The 17,086-nt window shown below is 35.5% G+C and overlaps 1 protein-coding gene and 1 pseudogene across 1 annotated transcript; both read left to right on the forward strand.

Moving 5' to 3' along the window:
• The first annotated feature begins 39 nt into the window (after nt 1-39).
• Nucleotides 40-1,131, forward strand: LOC145059113 (uncharacterized; annotated as a pseudogene).
• Nucleotides 1,132-4,281: 3,150 nt separating this feature from the next.
• On the forward strand, nt 4,282-11,692 carry HIRA (histone chaperone HIRA-like protein). The gene is made up of 10 exons (XM_079006397.1): nt 4,282-4,629; nt 5,176-5,457; nt 5,542-5,793; nt 6,642-7,039; nt 7,931-8,933; nt 9,302-9,500; nt 10,358-10,598; nt 10,680-10,802; nt 10,899-11,004; nt 11,100-11,692. Exons 1-10 carry the CDS (start codon nt 4,522-4,524, stop codon nt 11,481-11,483), a joined length of 3,096 nt encoding a protein of 1,031 aa, XP_078862523.1. The 5' UTR covers nt 4,282-4,521; the 3' UTR covers nt 11,484-11,692.
• Nucleotides 11,693-17,086: the final 5,394 nt, after the last annotated feature.

Consider the following 17,086-nt stretch of genomic DNA (forward strand, 5'->3'; position numbering starts at 1 on the left):
TATAGTTCTTTATGTATCTTTTTTTTTAATTGTCAAGGTATGGAGTCACAAATTCATGGTGATAGGGGCCCAGGAAAAAATAAAAGGAAGTGGAATGATAAAGAATACGAGAAACTTGTTGAAGCTATGGTTGATATACTCAATGCAGGTTCTCACTTTAAATCTGACAATGGTTTTAAGCCTGGGTTCTTTGGTGCGGTGGAAACACGACTTGCAGTCTCACTTCCCAATTCGGGAATAAAAGCAAAACCACATATTGAATCACGCATAAAAACTTTGAAGAGCGATTGGTCTACTGTGCATGATATGATGTCATGGAACAACACAAGTGGTTTTGGATGGGATTATGAAAATAAGATGCTTGAAGCTCCTTAATCTGTTTGGCAAGCATATGCTCAGGTAACGTTTTTAATTGAATGATCTAAAATTATTTTTTTAAAGTATTTTTAGCATAATGTATTATTTATTTATTTTTGGATTATTTTTAGGTACATAAGAATGCTGCAAAATGGAGAGGCAAAAAGTTTCCTCATTATTGGGACCTATGTCTTGTATTTGGAAAGGATTGTGCTAATGGAAGAGATGCTCAAATAGCAGCGGATGTTATATCTGAGATAAATAACGAACAACAGGAGCCTGAAATTTACATGCAAGGAACTGGAGATGGGTTAGATGATATAGATGTTGATGCTCCTGTGAATAGTCCTACATATGCTCATTCTAAAGAAGATTCGAGTACACAACGAAAGAGAAAAAGAAGAAATAGTTGGGATCCTTTGATGAACAGCTTGAAAGATTCGGCAGATATAATTGGTTCAAAGATTGATAATGCAACAAGTACCTTCAATGCGGTTTTTGGGATCGAGAGAGATAGTGAAGACCTACGTAAAAAACTTAATTCTAAGATGAAAAAAGTTGTTGGTTTAACTGTCTGTGATTGTAACAAGGCAGTTCGTATGCTTTCAAAGAATGATGAGTTGATGGTAATCTTCTTTACCGTTGAGGACGAAGACAAATTTGAATGGGTAAAGGACTTGCTTGAAGATGATGTTTGACGTTATTTATATGGTTTTTTATGATATTGCAGTTTTTTAAGTTATGAAAATTATGATAATTTTAGTTTGTTAGTGTTGGTTAGACTTTGATATGTTTTTATGAGATAAAGTTTTTGTTATTATAAATAAAAGTTCTTATTTATATCAACCATTTAGAATAGAAACTATAATTTCCAAATAGATAATGTTGAATTTTATTGAATTCTATGAATTTTGTGTTGTAAGGGTATTTTTGTCATTGTAAATTATTTTTATTCCATTACTTTCTCTTTTTTGTACATACCAAACAACATGGATGAATGAGTCTCTCCATTCCATCAAGTAACCAAACATGACCATGGAAAGGTAATGAACCATTCCATTACCGCATCCATTCCATTACTTAGTCAATTCCATTCCTTTGTCATTCCATTCTATCCAACCAAACACACCCTAAGCTTTCTAAATCCATTACAAGGAGGATTTGAGATTGTTATTGCTACATAACAATCAAGGTAAGATCTAAACCCCAATCTTATGTTAATATGATTAATTGTATGCTAGATCTAGGGTTTATAGCTTTGGATATTAAATTGCATGTTCATTAGACAAACTAGATCCAAAAGCTATTAGGGTTTGCATGTACACCATAGGAATGATGTTTTGCTCAAAACCCATCAATGTCTTCGTAAGGTTATTGATGGACATTTTACAACGATAGCGAAAGTTTTATGTTCTTAGGGGGTTGATCCATTTGGGGGTGATACCACGAAGACATTAGAGGATAAACATCCATACAAGCCACCAACTTCCATGCCCAACACCATATTTTCAGAATCTCCCCTTATAATGGATGTTAATAGTGTCTTGGGGGAATTAAATCCTTCCCTAACGGTACCTCGTATAGGAGAGATGGGTTAAGAGCTCAACACATTTTGGATGCTCTTTGTGGATAAGGTTTTGCTATAGCCAAAGACTCATATGTGCTATTACATATGAGGTTAATCTATGGCTAGAGGGAATATGCCTTCAAGTTTGGCAAAATTTGTTGCCTTTGCACCTCTCACGTCGCTCTTAAAACCTGACAAGGGAATACGACTTATTACGGTAGACACTATATGGAGCCGTTTGGTTTCTAAGTTGGATATGAAAGGCGCTGGTACAGAAATGGCCAAGTATCTCAATGATTTTCAGTTCGGGGTTGGGTTGTCGGGTGGTGCTGAGGCCGTATTACATAGCGCCAATAGGGTGTTGAGTGAGCGCCATGACGATGGATCTCTTTCCATGCTTATCGTGGACTTCTCTAATGCCTTTAACCTTGTCGACAGATCCACATTACTTCATAAGGTCAGATTGATGTGTCCTTATATATCCTTGTGTTGCACCCGCTCTTGCTTAATATTAGAGACAATTGAAAGCTTTTTCTCCATGCATGGTACCTTGATGATGACACACTTATTGGAGATTCGGATGAGGTGCCCAAAACGTTGGATATCATTACGGTGAGTGACCCAAAATTGGGCCTTCAGCTGAATATCAAGAAAACCGAGCTCTTTTGGCCCTTATGTGATAGTAGGAAGCTACGTGAAGAGCTATTCCCGCCTGACATCAGGAGGCCACCTTTTAGGGTGAAACTTCTTGGGGGAGCTGTTAGTAGAGATGCTAGTTTCATTAGCAACTTAGCCGTAAAGAGAGCCGAGAAGGCTATGAATTTGATACGCCTTCTTCCATAATTGTCTAACCCCCAGGGTGAGCTCCTTCTGCTTCAGTCTTGTATAGGTATTGCTAAGTTTTTCTTTGGGCTGAGGCATGCCAACCCGTTCACATGGAGGCGACGACAATATTCTTTGGCAATGGGTTGCACGGGCCGATTGATTAGGAAAGCGACACATACCAGGGGGTAGCGACTGTTTATTAAAAACACATGACTCTGCTAAGTGGTAACACGATGTATAGAGATCTGACACCTGCCCGATACTGGAAAGTCGGAAGGAGAAGTGTTATAATCTTTGAATGGAAGCCCTGGTAAACAGTGGCAGTAACTCTAACTATCCTAAGGTAGCGAAATTCCTTATCACATAAGTAGCGACCAACACAAATGGTGTAACGACTGCCCCGCTGTCTCCGACATGGACTCGGTGAAATTGAATTCTCCGTGAAGATGTGAGGACATTGTGGTTTGTGGTGACCCTTTCTTTGGCGACGTACAATGGGGGATTGCTTCCTTACCCATCAGGTTTGGTGGTTTAGGTTTATACCCGACAATAGAGGCTACCTCATATGATTTGGTTGCCTTAAGGGCCCAATCTTGGGTATTGCAAGACCACATCTTACGGGATAGCGACAAATATGGTATGGATTCTGATTATGATTGTGCATTGTCTTCTCTTCACAACAAGCTTCCAGATATTGACCTTAGTAGTTTTAATGTACTATCCTCAAATATCGACTCATGATTCCAATATTCCCAGCTGACGAGATATGTTCGGTGTGTTGCAAGGCATGTTTGGAATCTTTTGGAGAGCATGCGGTTCACTGTAAAGAAATATCGAGGTTCAAATACAAGCAGGATATGGTTAGGGATTTTTTGTTTGACATATTTAAGCGTACCGAAATTTTCGCCAAGAAAGAGACACCTGTGAATTTCTTGACAGACCCGACAGAAGGAAGGTCAACCCTTAGACCGACTGAAATTTTGATTTTTGGATGGGTCAGAGGGAAACACGCATGTGTGCTGGGGATTTCACGGCCGGACAGACTGTTTTAAAAGTTGCTACATGCAAAGTCACCAAACATGAGAAATCGTGCATGGAAAATCAACACGTGTTCATGCCATTTGCATTTGATACGTTTGGTTTCCTCGCGCCGGATACGGTGAAACTTCTTAATAGAGCACATCGGATCATACATAACAATGTTATATCTTCTAGATCTATAGATGCAGTTTTTAAAAGAATTAGTTTTACCATACAAAAAAGTTTAGCGATGCAGCTAGTTGCTCGTTTTCCATCTCACTCGTTGTACGATGATAATTAAATCAGCTTAACTTCAAATGCATGTGCTTTGTAATTAAAAAAAAAAATTCAAACTAAGACAAAAATTTCAAAGATTAAGAAATGCAAACATTTTTTCTTTTGAGGGATGAAATATGTAGATCAATGAAAAGTAGAGGGATTTGAAATTCATCGTGTATATTTGCGACAGTAGAGTCCTCATCGACTCATCGCGTACCATCGGCTTATGACCGTTTAAAGAACATAAAGCTCGCAAACACCCAAAACTCTAGGGTTTTTGTCAAGGAAAAAGGGCACCAAAATTTCGAAAAAGGGGTTTATTCCATTTTCTCTAATTTTCCAATTCTGACAAGGGTTCTTTCTGGGCTTTTCTTCTTGATGGAACTTTTGTAGAGATATCGTATTATGATACTGCTTTCCTTTGTTAATCAAGCTCATTTCGGTTTCGCTTGAAGATCAACATATATCTGAAGATGATTGCAGAAAAACCAAATTGGGTTAAACATGAAGGCATGCAAATCTTCTCAATTGATATACAGCCTGGAGGGCTTAGATTTGCCACTGGCGGTGGTGATCACAAGGTATCAGTAACAAATGCGCTTTCAATTTCTTGTTTTCTTACTGTTACTCTATGAAAAAGAGCGTATTTTTGGATGTTTGCTAGGGTTCGAAGAGAAATCACAGTTGTATGAAGTTGTAAGAGTTGATTGACCTATAGTAACATCATTTCACGTTGTCAACATAAGTTATATCAGTTCCACTCTTACTCACAGGCTTGTCTTCAATTACATGATAAATTTCGAAACTTCTGATCCCTAAATCAATGAAACACACTTGAAGGCATCCATCTTTTGCTCTATATGTCCATAGAGAACCAAATACATGGGATAATTATAGGACATAATGCTATAAGATGTCTTTACATATGAATATCCTAATTTGTGCCTGAATATAGCTCTAGTGCAAGAATTTGCCAATTACTCTGGTCTTTGTGGATTTCAATCATAATTCTAATGAAATCGTAGGATGAATTTACATATTAAGTGGTTTGTGTTAGGAAGATTCTCATCACTTTCTATGCCACTTATATGCATGGCCATGACCTTTCTTCATCAATCATCATGTAGGTAAGGATTTGGAACATGAAATACGTTGCCAAAATCCTGCACTTGGATCCAGATAAATCAAAGTTAGAACTTCTTGCTACACTTCGTGATCATTTTGGATCTGTGAATTGTGTTAGATGGGCCAAACATGGAAGATACATTGCATCAGGTTCAGATGATCAAGTAATTCAAATACATGAAAGAAAACCTGGTTCTGGAACCACTGAATTTGGTAGTGGTGAGGCACCTGATGTTGAAAACTGGAAAATCGCCTCCACTTTAAGAGGACATACTGCAGATGTGGTAATTAACTGATTGTATCATCTTAAATTGATCTGTTTAACATTTTTCTAATCATGGAGGTTTTCTTTATTGTGCTTAGAGTAGGTGGATCTAAATTGGTCACCAGATGATTCAACTTTAGCCAGTGGGAGTTTGGATAACACTATTCATATATGGGATGTGACCAATGGGATTTGCACAGCTGTTTTAAGGGGTCACTCTAGTCTTGTTAAAGGGGTAACTTGGGATCCCATTGGCTCATTTATAGCAAGTCAATCGGATGACAAAACTGTAATTATTTGGCGAACATCTGATTGGAGTCTTGCACATAGAACAGATGGACATTGGTCAAAATCGGTATGTATTTCAAATTTCAAAATTCAAATAAATGAGATTGTTTCCCTTAGTATAGGTCATTAGGTCCTAGTTTCTTTCTTATATGATTGTGCCTTTTGTACATCATTTACTTGCATATTGTTTTCCCGTATTTGGTATCTTCTTTTATTCCCCTTTTCTCTTTTAGCCTTAGAGCATCTACAATGTAGAGTTCAATTAGAGAGTTGAATGAGGTGGAAACTAACAAGCCACCTCACTGGCAATTTGGCATTCAATGATCATTGAACCCTTCAATGGGAAAAGGAAAGTTTTATGATTCTTAAATAAATATTTAAATATGTTCCATTGAACTTTGTAGAGTTCAATGCATTGTAGGAAAAAATTGATAGAGTTGTATGGAATATAGAATGTTGATGTGACAATCCATTGAACTCTATGGACTATAGAGTTCAATGCATTGTGGATGCCCTTATTTTTACTTCCTGCTTTATGCTTTATGCTTTATTCCGTTATTGCCTGTTTACCTGCTTTATGCTTTATTGTTTGTTTACCTGGTTTATGCTTTATTGCCTGTATACTTGCTTTGTGCTTTATTGTCTTTTTACCTTCTTTATGCTTTATTGTGTAATGCTTTATGCTTTATTGTCTGTTTACCTGCTTTATTGCTTTATTGTCTGTTTACTTACTTTATGCTTTATTGCCTGTATACTTGCTTTGTGCCTTTTTACCTGCTTTATGTGCTTTATTGTGTTTGTTTACTTGCTTTATGCTTTATTGCCTATATGCTTTATTGTCTGTTTACCTGCTTTATGCTTTATTGTCTGTTTACCTGCTTTATGCTTTATTGCCTGTATACTTTCTTTTGGTAGCTTGGATCCACTTTCTTCAGGCGACTAGGGTGGTCTCCTTGTGGTCATTTCATAACAACAACACACGGTTTTCAAAAACCAAGGCATTCGGCACCTGTTCTAGAGAGGGGAGAGTGGACTGCAACCTTTGACTTTTTAGGACACAACGCCCCTATTATTGTGGTGAAGTTTAATCACTCTATGTTTAAAAGAAATCCAACAAATACCCTTGATGGAAAAGCTACTTCAGGTGGATGGGCTAATGGTTTTTCAAAAAATAATGGAAAAGAATCACAACCGTATAATGTTATTGCAATAGGAAGTCAAGATCGAACCATTACTGTGTGGACTACTGCAAGTGCTCGCCCTTTATTCGTTGCCAAACACTTCTTTTCTCAAAGTGTTGTGGATTTATCTTGGTAAATCACATTATTTACTCACATTTAAAACACAAATTTATGTTTTTTCTTTATTTTGGTATACGTAGTGTTTGGTATGAAGTAATCAAAGAAAGAATGGAATCAAGCATTCCCATAGAATGCGATTCCTCCTCCTTCTCCTTAGATGTTTTTCCTTCCATGAGGGAGGGATGTTTATTTTATTTTATTTTTTTCTTATTCCATGGTGGAATGAAATAATACATTAAAATCGCAAATTACTTTTATTTATATAATCTTCAATAACACTAGAGTTCTTGAAAAGATTTCCAAATTCCAATTAAATTAGTTTTTTTTTTTGGGTTAATTTCATAAAAGACCTTATATTTTGTGTTTTGTCCGGATTAAACCTCAAATTTATTTTTTTGCCTGAAAAGGACCTTGAAATGTTTAATTTTTTTTCGATTTGGCCCTTTTAGTCATTTTTTTACAAAAAATTGTAAAATGCGAGGGATTTTTCCAGAAAAACTAAAAAAGTTGAGGGTTTATTTCAAAGCATTTAGAAGGTTGAGGTTTTTTTTTTTTTTTTGGGAAAGAAAAACAAAGTCGAGGGCTTTTTCGGAAAAAATGAAAAAATACAAGGTTTTTTTCAGGCCAACAATAAAGTTGAGGTTTAATCCGGAAAAAAAACAAAAAATACAAGGTCTTTAATGAGATTGTTTGTTTTCAAATAACCGAAATTATTTTGTATTATAATTCTATTTCAAAGTTTCATGGTATTAATATTTTATCTCTCCAAACAAATTTTTGTAAATGATAATTATCTTTCTTTACTTGAAATTCATATAGTATACACATAATGGACTTGAAATTCATTCCATTCCATCATATCAAACAAACCCATAATTTTTTTTTGTTCATTTCTTTTTTCAGGAGCCCAGATGGATATTCCCTATTTGCATGTTCTTTAGATGGAACAGTTGCTACTTTTCACTTTGAGGTCAAAGAACTGGGTCATAGGTTGACTGAAATCGAATTAGAAGAATTGAAAAAAAGCCGATATGGTGATGTCATCATCCGCCAATCAAATTTAGCAGAATCTCCCGCCCAATTACTCCTCGAAGCCGCCTCCAAAAAGGTCACCGGAGCCACCACAAACCACAACACCTCCACCATCAAATCATCATCTTCTCCAATAATTCCATCAAAAGCATCCGAATCTTTACATGAACTTGATAACACTAACACCAACACAACCACAAACACAAACACCAACAACATCAATATCAATATTTCTTCATCCACCATTAAACCTTCTCCCCGAGTTTCAAGCCCAGTGAAGCAAAGAGAATACAGGCGACCCGATGGAAGGAAACGGATCATTCCGGAAGCTGTTAGAGTCCCAGAAAACATCCCTCAAACGGTTGACTTCTCCACAAAGTCAACCGAAAATAATGGTGTACTTATACATGACTCAGGGTTTCGAGAGGGGCCTCCTAGTAAAAGAGCAATGGTGGGAGTGGGAGTGGGAGTGGGACCCGTTGATGTGAGGGAGCGATCTGGTGTGGCTGCACGTGCTACTGTTAGTGAGAGTCTTGTGATTGAAAAGGTGTCACCTTTAAATGATAAAGATGGGAATATTAGTGTTGAACAAATTGGAGGTGTGAAAAAGTTGGGATCTTTGAAAGGTATTTCGATAAGGGTGTTTAGTAAAGAGGGAGGTGAGTCACCACATGTTTGTTTGGAAGCTCGACCTAAAGAACATGCACCAAATGACCTTGTAGGGGTAGGAACGTCATTTACTATGAAAGAAACAGAAATTTCTTGCACGAAAAATGGTCAAATGATTTGGTCTGATCGAATTTCTGGGAATGTCACGGTTTTGGCGGGAAATGCAAATTTTTGGGCTGTTGGTTGTGAAGATGGTTCTCTTCAGGTTAGTTTTTTTTAAATAATTTTTCATTAACAAAATATATTTTGAATATTTTTCTTGAGCAAATTACATAAAAACCACTATATTTTGTGTGGTTTTGTGGTTTAACCATTAATACTTGTATTTTTTCCAATTAAAGCCATGAAAGTTTCAAACTTTTTCTAAATTAACCATTTTGACTTGGGATCTTGATCCGAGGTCAAATTGGTCAATTTGAAAAAAATGCAACATCATCTTTTTTATGGTGAAAGAATAATGGTCACAAATTGAAAATTTGTGATTTAGGTGGACAAAATGATGGTTAAATTGAAAAAATGTTTATTTTTGTATGATTAGTAGTAGTTGTGTTTAACGTTAAAAATCTTGAAAAGGTTTACACAAAATGTGGGAGAAGATCTATGCCAACTATGATGATGGGGTCCACACCCGTGTTCATTGATTGTGATGAATCTTGGAAGTTGTTGCTTGTTACAAGAAAAGGGGCATTATATGTGTGGGATCTTTTTAATCGAAAATGTATCCTTCATGATTCATTGACCTCACTTATGGCTTCTGACCCAAAGTCAACGGGTAAACATTTAAAGTCAAACATGAAAAAACTTATGTAGTGTTTGGTATGCAGTAATCAAAGAGGGAATGGAATCCACCATTATAGTGGAATGAAAAAGCAAAAAAATCCATGTTTGTTTGCCACATCGGAATGGAATGGAGCATTCCGTACTTTTTTATTTTTATTTTTCATTTCTTTTGTACTATAGTTATAAATTACTTCTATTTATATAATTTTTAATAATAATAATGCTGCAAAAAATTTCAGAAATTCAATTAAATTGTTTGTTGTAATTTCCGAAACATACCCTATTTATAATTCTTTTCTAAAATTTCATGGTGCTTGATTTTTTTATTTTTGTGAAACATTTTTTCTTACGTGATTGATAAACTTTTTTTTTTTGACTAATTGAAATACATAGAGTATAATCACAACTCTTATTTCTTGAACAGAAAGCCCCGATTATTTTATATTTTGCCCGAATTAACAAAACAATCCTTATTATTTTCAACAGAAAATGACATAATTATCATATAAACTAAAGATAATTGGGACTTTTTTTTTTCAAAAAATAAAATGTTGGAATTAAACTGTGAACTGACCCAAAATAATATTGAGACTTTATCGGATATTTCCCTATTTCAAATGACAGAAAATATGTTGACACATGTAATTAGTGATACATAATTATTTCTACTAATGTATTTTTTCTTTATTTATCAACATGTTTCTGATTCCATTCCATTACTTTGTTCATTCCATTCCTCTGTGATTCCATTCCATCATACCATCATATCACACATATCCTTTTTCTCCCTAGATTTTCTCGTTTCTAACTTTATAAATTATGCATTTTTTTTTAATTTTTTTTGTTCAGGCACAGTTAAAGTGATATCCGCAAAGCTTTCAAAATCTGGATCGCCACTTGTCACTCTAGCAACGCGCCACGCGTTCATGTTCGACATGAACCTCATGTGTTGGCTACGTGTTGCGGACGATTGCTTCCCTGCTTCCAATTTTGCAAGTTCATTCAATTTAGGGTTCCCCCAAAACGGTGAATTGGCAGCTTTGCAAGTCGATGTCAGAAAGTTTTTAGCCAGAAAGCCTGGCTGGAGCAGGTTCAAATTCAATCCCTTCAAATTTCATAATTTACATATTTGGTCCCTATTCGAGGGCATTTACGTCATTTTGCTTTGCAGAGTGACAGACGATGGAGTGCAGACACGCGCTCACTTGGAATCTCAGTTGGCGTCTGCGTTATCCTTAAAGTCTCCAAATGAGTATCGACAGTGTCTCCTTTCGTATATACGCTTTCTTGCTAGGTTCTTTTTCTTATCTTTTCTTGTTATTTAGATTATGAAGGAAGTTACATTTTTGGTCCCTGAGTTTTTTCATTTTTTAATTTTTTGACTTATTAGAGAAGCTGATGAGTCACGACTACGTGAAGTGTGTGAGAATTTTCTTGGACCTCCAACAGGAATGGCAGAATCTGCAACAAATTCATCATGGGATCCTTGTGTTCTTGTTGGTTTTTTTTATCCCCTTTTTGATTTTATACTAATTACATTAAATTTTTTTTATAGATTATTTAAAAACTTAAATCTCTATATATTTTACAGGGAATGAAGAAACATAAACTTCTCAGAGAAGATATTCTTCCAGCAATGGCATCAAATCGAAAAGTTCAACGGTTGCTTAACGAGTTCATGGATCTTTTATCTGAATACAAAACCACCACCACCACCACAAATCTTCAACCTCCCACCACCACCACCACCGGAAACACAAACTCACCACAACCGTTGCCGGATCAAACCGCCACTGAACCACCAATGACAAATCAAGTGGCTCAAGATTCAGGCTCACAACCCATGGATGAAGAACAACCAGGGAACAACAACAATCCAGCTGCTTCTGATCAAATGGATGTGGACCCACCTGGAATTGAAAAATCCGATGCAGTCTTGATTCCAACTCCGGTGGCTGATGAAATGGCATCTTGAATTCCGATGTGTTTGATTTAGTTTGTAGTCACATTGTTTATGATCTTTGTAACTTTTTTTTTAATTTTGTTTCAAAGATTTTATAGGCTGTGTTTCTCAACATTATTATTATATTAGTCACTCCATTGTTCTTGTATGTCTCCTTTCAAGAATGATCATGGTAAAAACCATATTTTTGTTAAGACATTAAGATTTTGTGGGTTCAGTGATATTTTGGATTTGACCATTTTAGTTTTACGTTGAAAGCCTTGCTTTTGATACTGGAAATCATTTAAAGTTCAAGGATACGGATTTGACAAATAAATATTTTTACAAGTTATTTGGTGTTTATGGAATGTATAGAAAACAGTTGTAACATTGTTTGTTGTTGCCTTGTTTGGGTTGAAAAAAAATGATATCATAATTATATAAAAAGAAAACAAAATGTTTAACCAAATATTCCAAAATATAAAGAGAAAATGTTTAACCAAATATTCCAAAATATAAAGGCAAAATATAAAGGCCCTAGCGACTCTATCATCGGTACAATCCATAACCAAATTTTAACAACTAACTAAAAGTTCTATAACCATACAACTAAAAGGGAAATTGAGTAATCTTACCCATATAAACGGGTATTTTAATAATAATAACCAACTTAATTTTTTATTAGTAAAATGACTATTTTCTCCGGAATAGAGCATTCCGGAGTCGAGGTATTTATTACGGAGCTTTGGTTTGAAATAAGAATTTCTGTACATTCTAGACTTACATTCCGGAGTACAATTGTCCGAAACACAAATCTATGTACGATTGTTAAGTTCGTAGTTTGAAGTGACAATACGGAATCACGGACACGTTCCGGACAGTTATTCCGGATTAAAAAAAATCAATTTTCCTCCCCTATATATAAATGTTACCACATGTAATTAGATGCTTACTTCAGATCATATGTAATTATCTTTTATAACTGCTTCAAGATGAGTTTCTCAGAGAGTGAAACATGAAGAAAGCTTTACCAACATGTCTGTTTACCTACACAACCTTAGGCAAACCAGCCCACATACTTACATGAACATCAAAACTGATATGATGGATCGTTTCCAAGTCTGTTTTGTGGCTCTTGGATGTGTGATATATCTTTTTCCATATTTTTATTGATTCTTTAAAATTGATAACGTTTCTACAGCTAAACTAATTGTTTTGTATTTCCAAAAAAATACAACTCCATGCATTCATAGGTTGCTTGCTGCATGTCATCTATATAGGTAGCGTCCGTCTAAGAGGGGACCACCTAAAGACAATGTTCGTAGCGGTTGCTATGGACGAGAACAACTATACCCTCCCTATAGCATTTGGTATGGGCGTGACAAATAATGTCGACTCTTGTACCTGGGTTCCTAATGAGGTTAAAGGAAACTCTCAAAGAGGGTATTGAAGTATCATTTATAACCAATATGGACGATATCATTAGTTTTTGCATATGTCATGTTTACCTTGATTCTATCATGGGTATTGTTGTATGAGTATGTTCATGTATTTGCAAACAAGAATTGGTGGAAACAGACAATTCAGACATTTGTTCTTCCCTCCATGAAAATCATATACAACGTCTGATTTTCAACAAACATTCAGTCAGCTCCCCCATGCTGCACGTGAAGTGCTTTCCAACATCGGACATGCGCAATGGGCAAGACCCTATTTCCCTAAAATCCGTTGGAATGTAATGAACATTGATATTCCATAATTTATGTTGGTGTTATCGGTTAATCAACACAATGTATCGATAATAATGCTTACTGAGGCAATTTATGAGTACATTCAACATGATTTTGTTGACCACAGTTTCATGGGAGGTAAAATATCGTAAAATATTTAATTATTTTTTACTTGTACAATAACCGTAAATGATAATATTTACTTTTCAGGGAGTTTGAGTATCATACTCACCCCATATGCATAGATGACGCTTCAGAGGAGAATGCAAAAGTCTGTTCGGTGGAAAGCAACAAAAATCCCGCCTGAGATCCCATCTCTATTCTTGTCCGACTTTTTTCGAGTTTTTGATTTTAAAACAACTTCTCTTGTAGATCTGAACAGACATACATGTTCATGTGGGAAATAACACGATTTGGGTATAGCGCGCGGTCATGCTATTGTGGCACCACGTTATTCAGACATCACTGAATTAGCCGATATGGTTTAGATATATTACCGGACTGATGTGTTTCGAACTACTTACTAAACACAAAATGTGCACCATCTTCCCCCTCCATCTGAATGAGAAATATCATACCTATTGATGGTTGTTTTATTGCATATGTAATTGCAATTAATTATGTTTATAATCGATTTGTAGTGACTAACAAAATATTATTGCCCTAATATTTGTTACATATTAAAAAGATAGAAAAACATAATTTAGAAGTACCATAACCTTATTAAAGCTAAAAATAACAAAATACATAATTTAAAAATACATGACATCTTTTAAAAAATCTTAAGCATGTTCGTAGGGAAAATCAACCCCGTTATATTTATGTCTGTATTCCACCATTGCCAACTGCAAAATTACTTGTTCACTTTTTCGAATACTAAGAATTTTGTTTAGATTGTTTATCCTAAATAATCTTTTATTTTAAATTTATATTTTAACATTTATTTATTAAGTTTAGACGTAGGTTTTTACATAGATATCATGTACACCTAATATCTATAAAATTCACATAAACACACATACACACACACACACACACACACACACATATATATATATATATATATATATATATATATATATATATATATATGAATAATTTACTTTTATTTATTCATAGAAAGTTTCAATCGTCGAACGACATACACATAGATTCATAACTATGCTTATCGAAAAATGCGGATGTTACAGTTATCTGCCCCTTAGGATGATTCCGTCTTGGAATCACTCATCAATAAAAATATGTGGATAACGACTCTTCATATCGCTCTCTGTCTCCCAGGTGGGGTTTGGTCCCGCCAAATGTTTCCATCGCACCAACACTAAGTCAATCATCTTATGTCGTAATTTCTTCCTTTTGCAGTCATCGATTCCTTCAAGATCTTCTACCAACCGTTTATCCTCATCAATTCTTAATTTAGAAAGTGGGATCATATGAGGTTCCTCTCCAAGCACGTCCTCAAATAGAAAACATGAAAGGTGTTGTAGATACCTTCCAGTTCATGTGACAATTCAAGCTTGTAAGCTTTTTTCCCAATCTTTTGAAGTACTTTGAATGGACCAATAAATTGAGGACTTAACTTCCCATGTTTTATGAATCTGATAAGTCCCTTCCATGGAGATACTTTAAGTAACACTTGATCACCGACCTCAAACGTTACAGGTCGTCACTTCGTATCTGCATTGCTCTTCTAACGACTTTGAGGAGCTAGCATTCTCTCTCGGATGATTTTCACTTTATCAATGGTCTGTTGGACCATCTTAGGACCTGAAAAGTTTTTCTCTCCTGCTTCTAACTAATAAGATGGTGTACGACACTTCCTTCCATACAATGCTTCATAAGGACACATCTTGATGCTTGAGTGATAACTATTGTTGTAGGCGAATTATGCTAATGGTAGGTGATCATCCCAACTACCAGTAAACTCTAAAGCACATGCCCACAACATATCCTCAAAATTTTGGATAGTTCTCTCATGTTTTCTGTCTGTTTGCGGAAGATAGGCAGTGCCTAAACACAATTTCGTGCCCATTTCTTTTTATAGACTCTTCCAGAACCTGGAAGTAAATGGACCGTCTCTGTCTGACACGATTGGTAAGGGTACACCATGAAATTTGACAATCTTCTTCACGTAAATTTCTGCCAACTTCTCCATAGCTATGAAATGCGCACTCTTTGTCAATTTATAACCCAAATCATGTTGTGACCCTTTTTCATCCTTGGCATCTTGGTTATGAAATCCATGATAATGTCATCCCACTTACCCATAGGTGTCGGTAAAGGTTCCAAGTCTCCATACAGATTCTGATGTTGTGCTTTTATTCTTTTACAAGTCACACATTCAAGAACGTAAGTTTCTATATCGACTTAAACATCATGTTGATTCAGATATGAAGGTTAGAGACTTGGACTTATTGGATTTAGCTGAGAAAGATGCATTCTTGGTCCCTTTAAGAATTAAAGACTATATCTTGGTTGTTTGGACCATCCTAATGGATAAAGTTGGAAACTTTATCCATTATGAAGCTATTTAGGAACTAGATATGAGGTTATGGGACTTGTTCTGAAGAGATTAAGCACTTAATAAAGATTTTGGCCTTTTGACTAGAAGTCATGACGTGACATAAGATGTATCACAATGCGACAGTGCGTAGAATCATGATTGTTTGTTGTTGCGTTCTCACGATGTGACCAAGGAATAGTCACGACGTGACGTTGACTTTGACTAAGCTGACCATTGACCTTGTTGACTGTGACCGTTGACTTTTTGACCAGTGTGATTTTTAGTCAAACATGGGTATAATTGAGTATTTGACTAAGGATTGGTCTTGGTTTGGTTTTATGAAGTTTTGGTTGGTTATTATGTTGCTGAGGTAGCTGTTAAGCTTCTGATGAGTAGTTCAAGTGAGTTTTCCTCACTGTACTCGTGGGTCCTGGGTTGAAGGCACAAATGTCAGCCTACTAGATTATGTTATGTATCCTTGTTTATAGGATGTCGTTATTTTTGGGTTTTGTGTACTATAACACTCCTATGGTGCACATACTACCCTAATAGCTTTGGATCTAAGTTTTCTCTAGTTATACATGCAGTAAAATTTCCAAAACATGAAGCCTACAACTAGCATACAATTTTGACATATAAATCATAAAATCAAGTGAGAAGAATACTTCTTTATTCTAGCTTGTAGTTTTGGCCTTTCAAGATCTTAACACCTCAAGTGTGATGCCTCAGACTTTGAGAGAGGTTCTAGGTACTAAAATTCGGCTATAGTATCTCCAAGATTACTAGTGTCACCAATTTCAGGCTAAGGGGTATCATATATATAGTGTAGGAATCCAAGAGTCATGGGTAAACCTTAATCCATACACTTAGGTTATGATCCATATCTCATGTGGGCTAACTCTTCATGGACACTTACATAAACTTTTCCCATCATGGATCAATAGCCCAAACCATATATATATATATATATATATATATATATATATATATATATATATATATATATATATATATATCTCACTAATTTACATAATCAGTCCCCGTTAATTTAATTAGTCTCTTTTGATCACTAAATTAATTCTTGATCAATACTAATTAAATATGATTTCATATTAATATATTAACAAATAATAAGTAACCTCTTTCTCAAATATCCATCATATCAGATTGTTCTGGTGAAGGCAATCCAAATGGACTATGCTACTCTCGGGTCAAGTACATACCAATTATAGTTATGAGTTTAGACACCTAATCCAACAGCTATATAGTAGCGTTCTGTTAGATTAGTAAATCTGTATGATTACATGTACTTGCTGGTTATATGTTTATGTTATCTGTTGCATATGCTGACATAGTGCGGTTGGGTTGAGGTGGTCCTGCTTTGTGCTGAAGGCCAAGATACC

This window comes from Lactuca serriola, chromosome 6 (assembly GCF_051521515.1).
Source record: "Lactuca serriola cultivar US96UC23 chromosome 6, Lser_US96UC23_V15, whole genome shotgun sequence".
Taxonomy (NCBI): domain Eukaryota; kingdom Viridiplantae; phylum Streptophyta; class Magnoliopsida; order Asterales; family Asteraceae; genus Lactuca; species Lactuca serriola.

Excerpts from the sequence above, each read along its gene's own strand:
- HIRA (XM_079006397.1), top strand. The coding sequence starts at position 4,522 with ATGATTGCAGAAAAACCAAATTGGGTTAAACATGAAGGCATGCAAATC. Across the intron at positions 5,794-6,641 it reads ATGGACATTGGTCAAAATCG|CTTGGATCCACTTTCTTCAG; the intron begins GTATGTATTTCA and ends TTCTTTTGGTAG. Across the intron at positions 10,803-10,898 it reads TATATACGCTTTCTTGCTAG|AGAAGCTGATGAGTCACGAC; the intron begins GTTCTTTTTCTT and ends TTGACTTATTAG.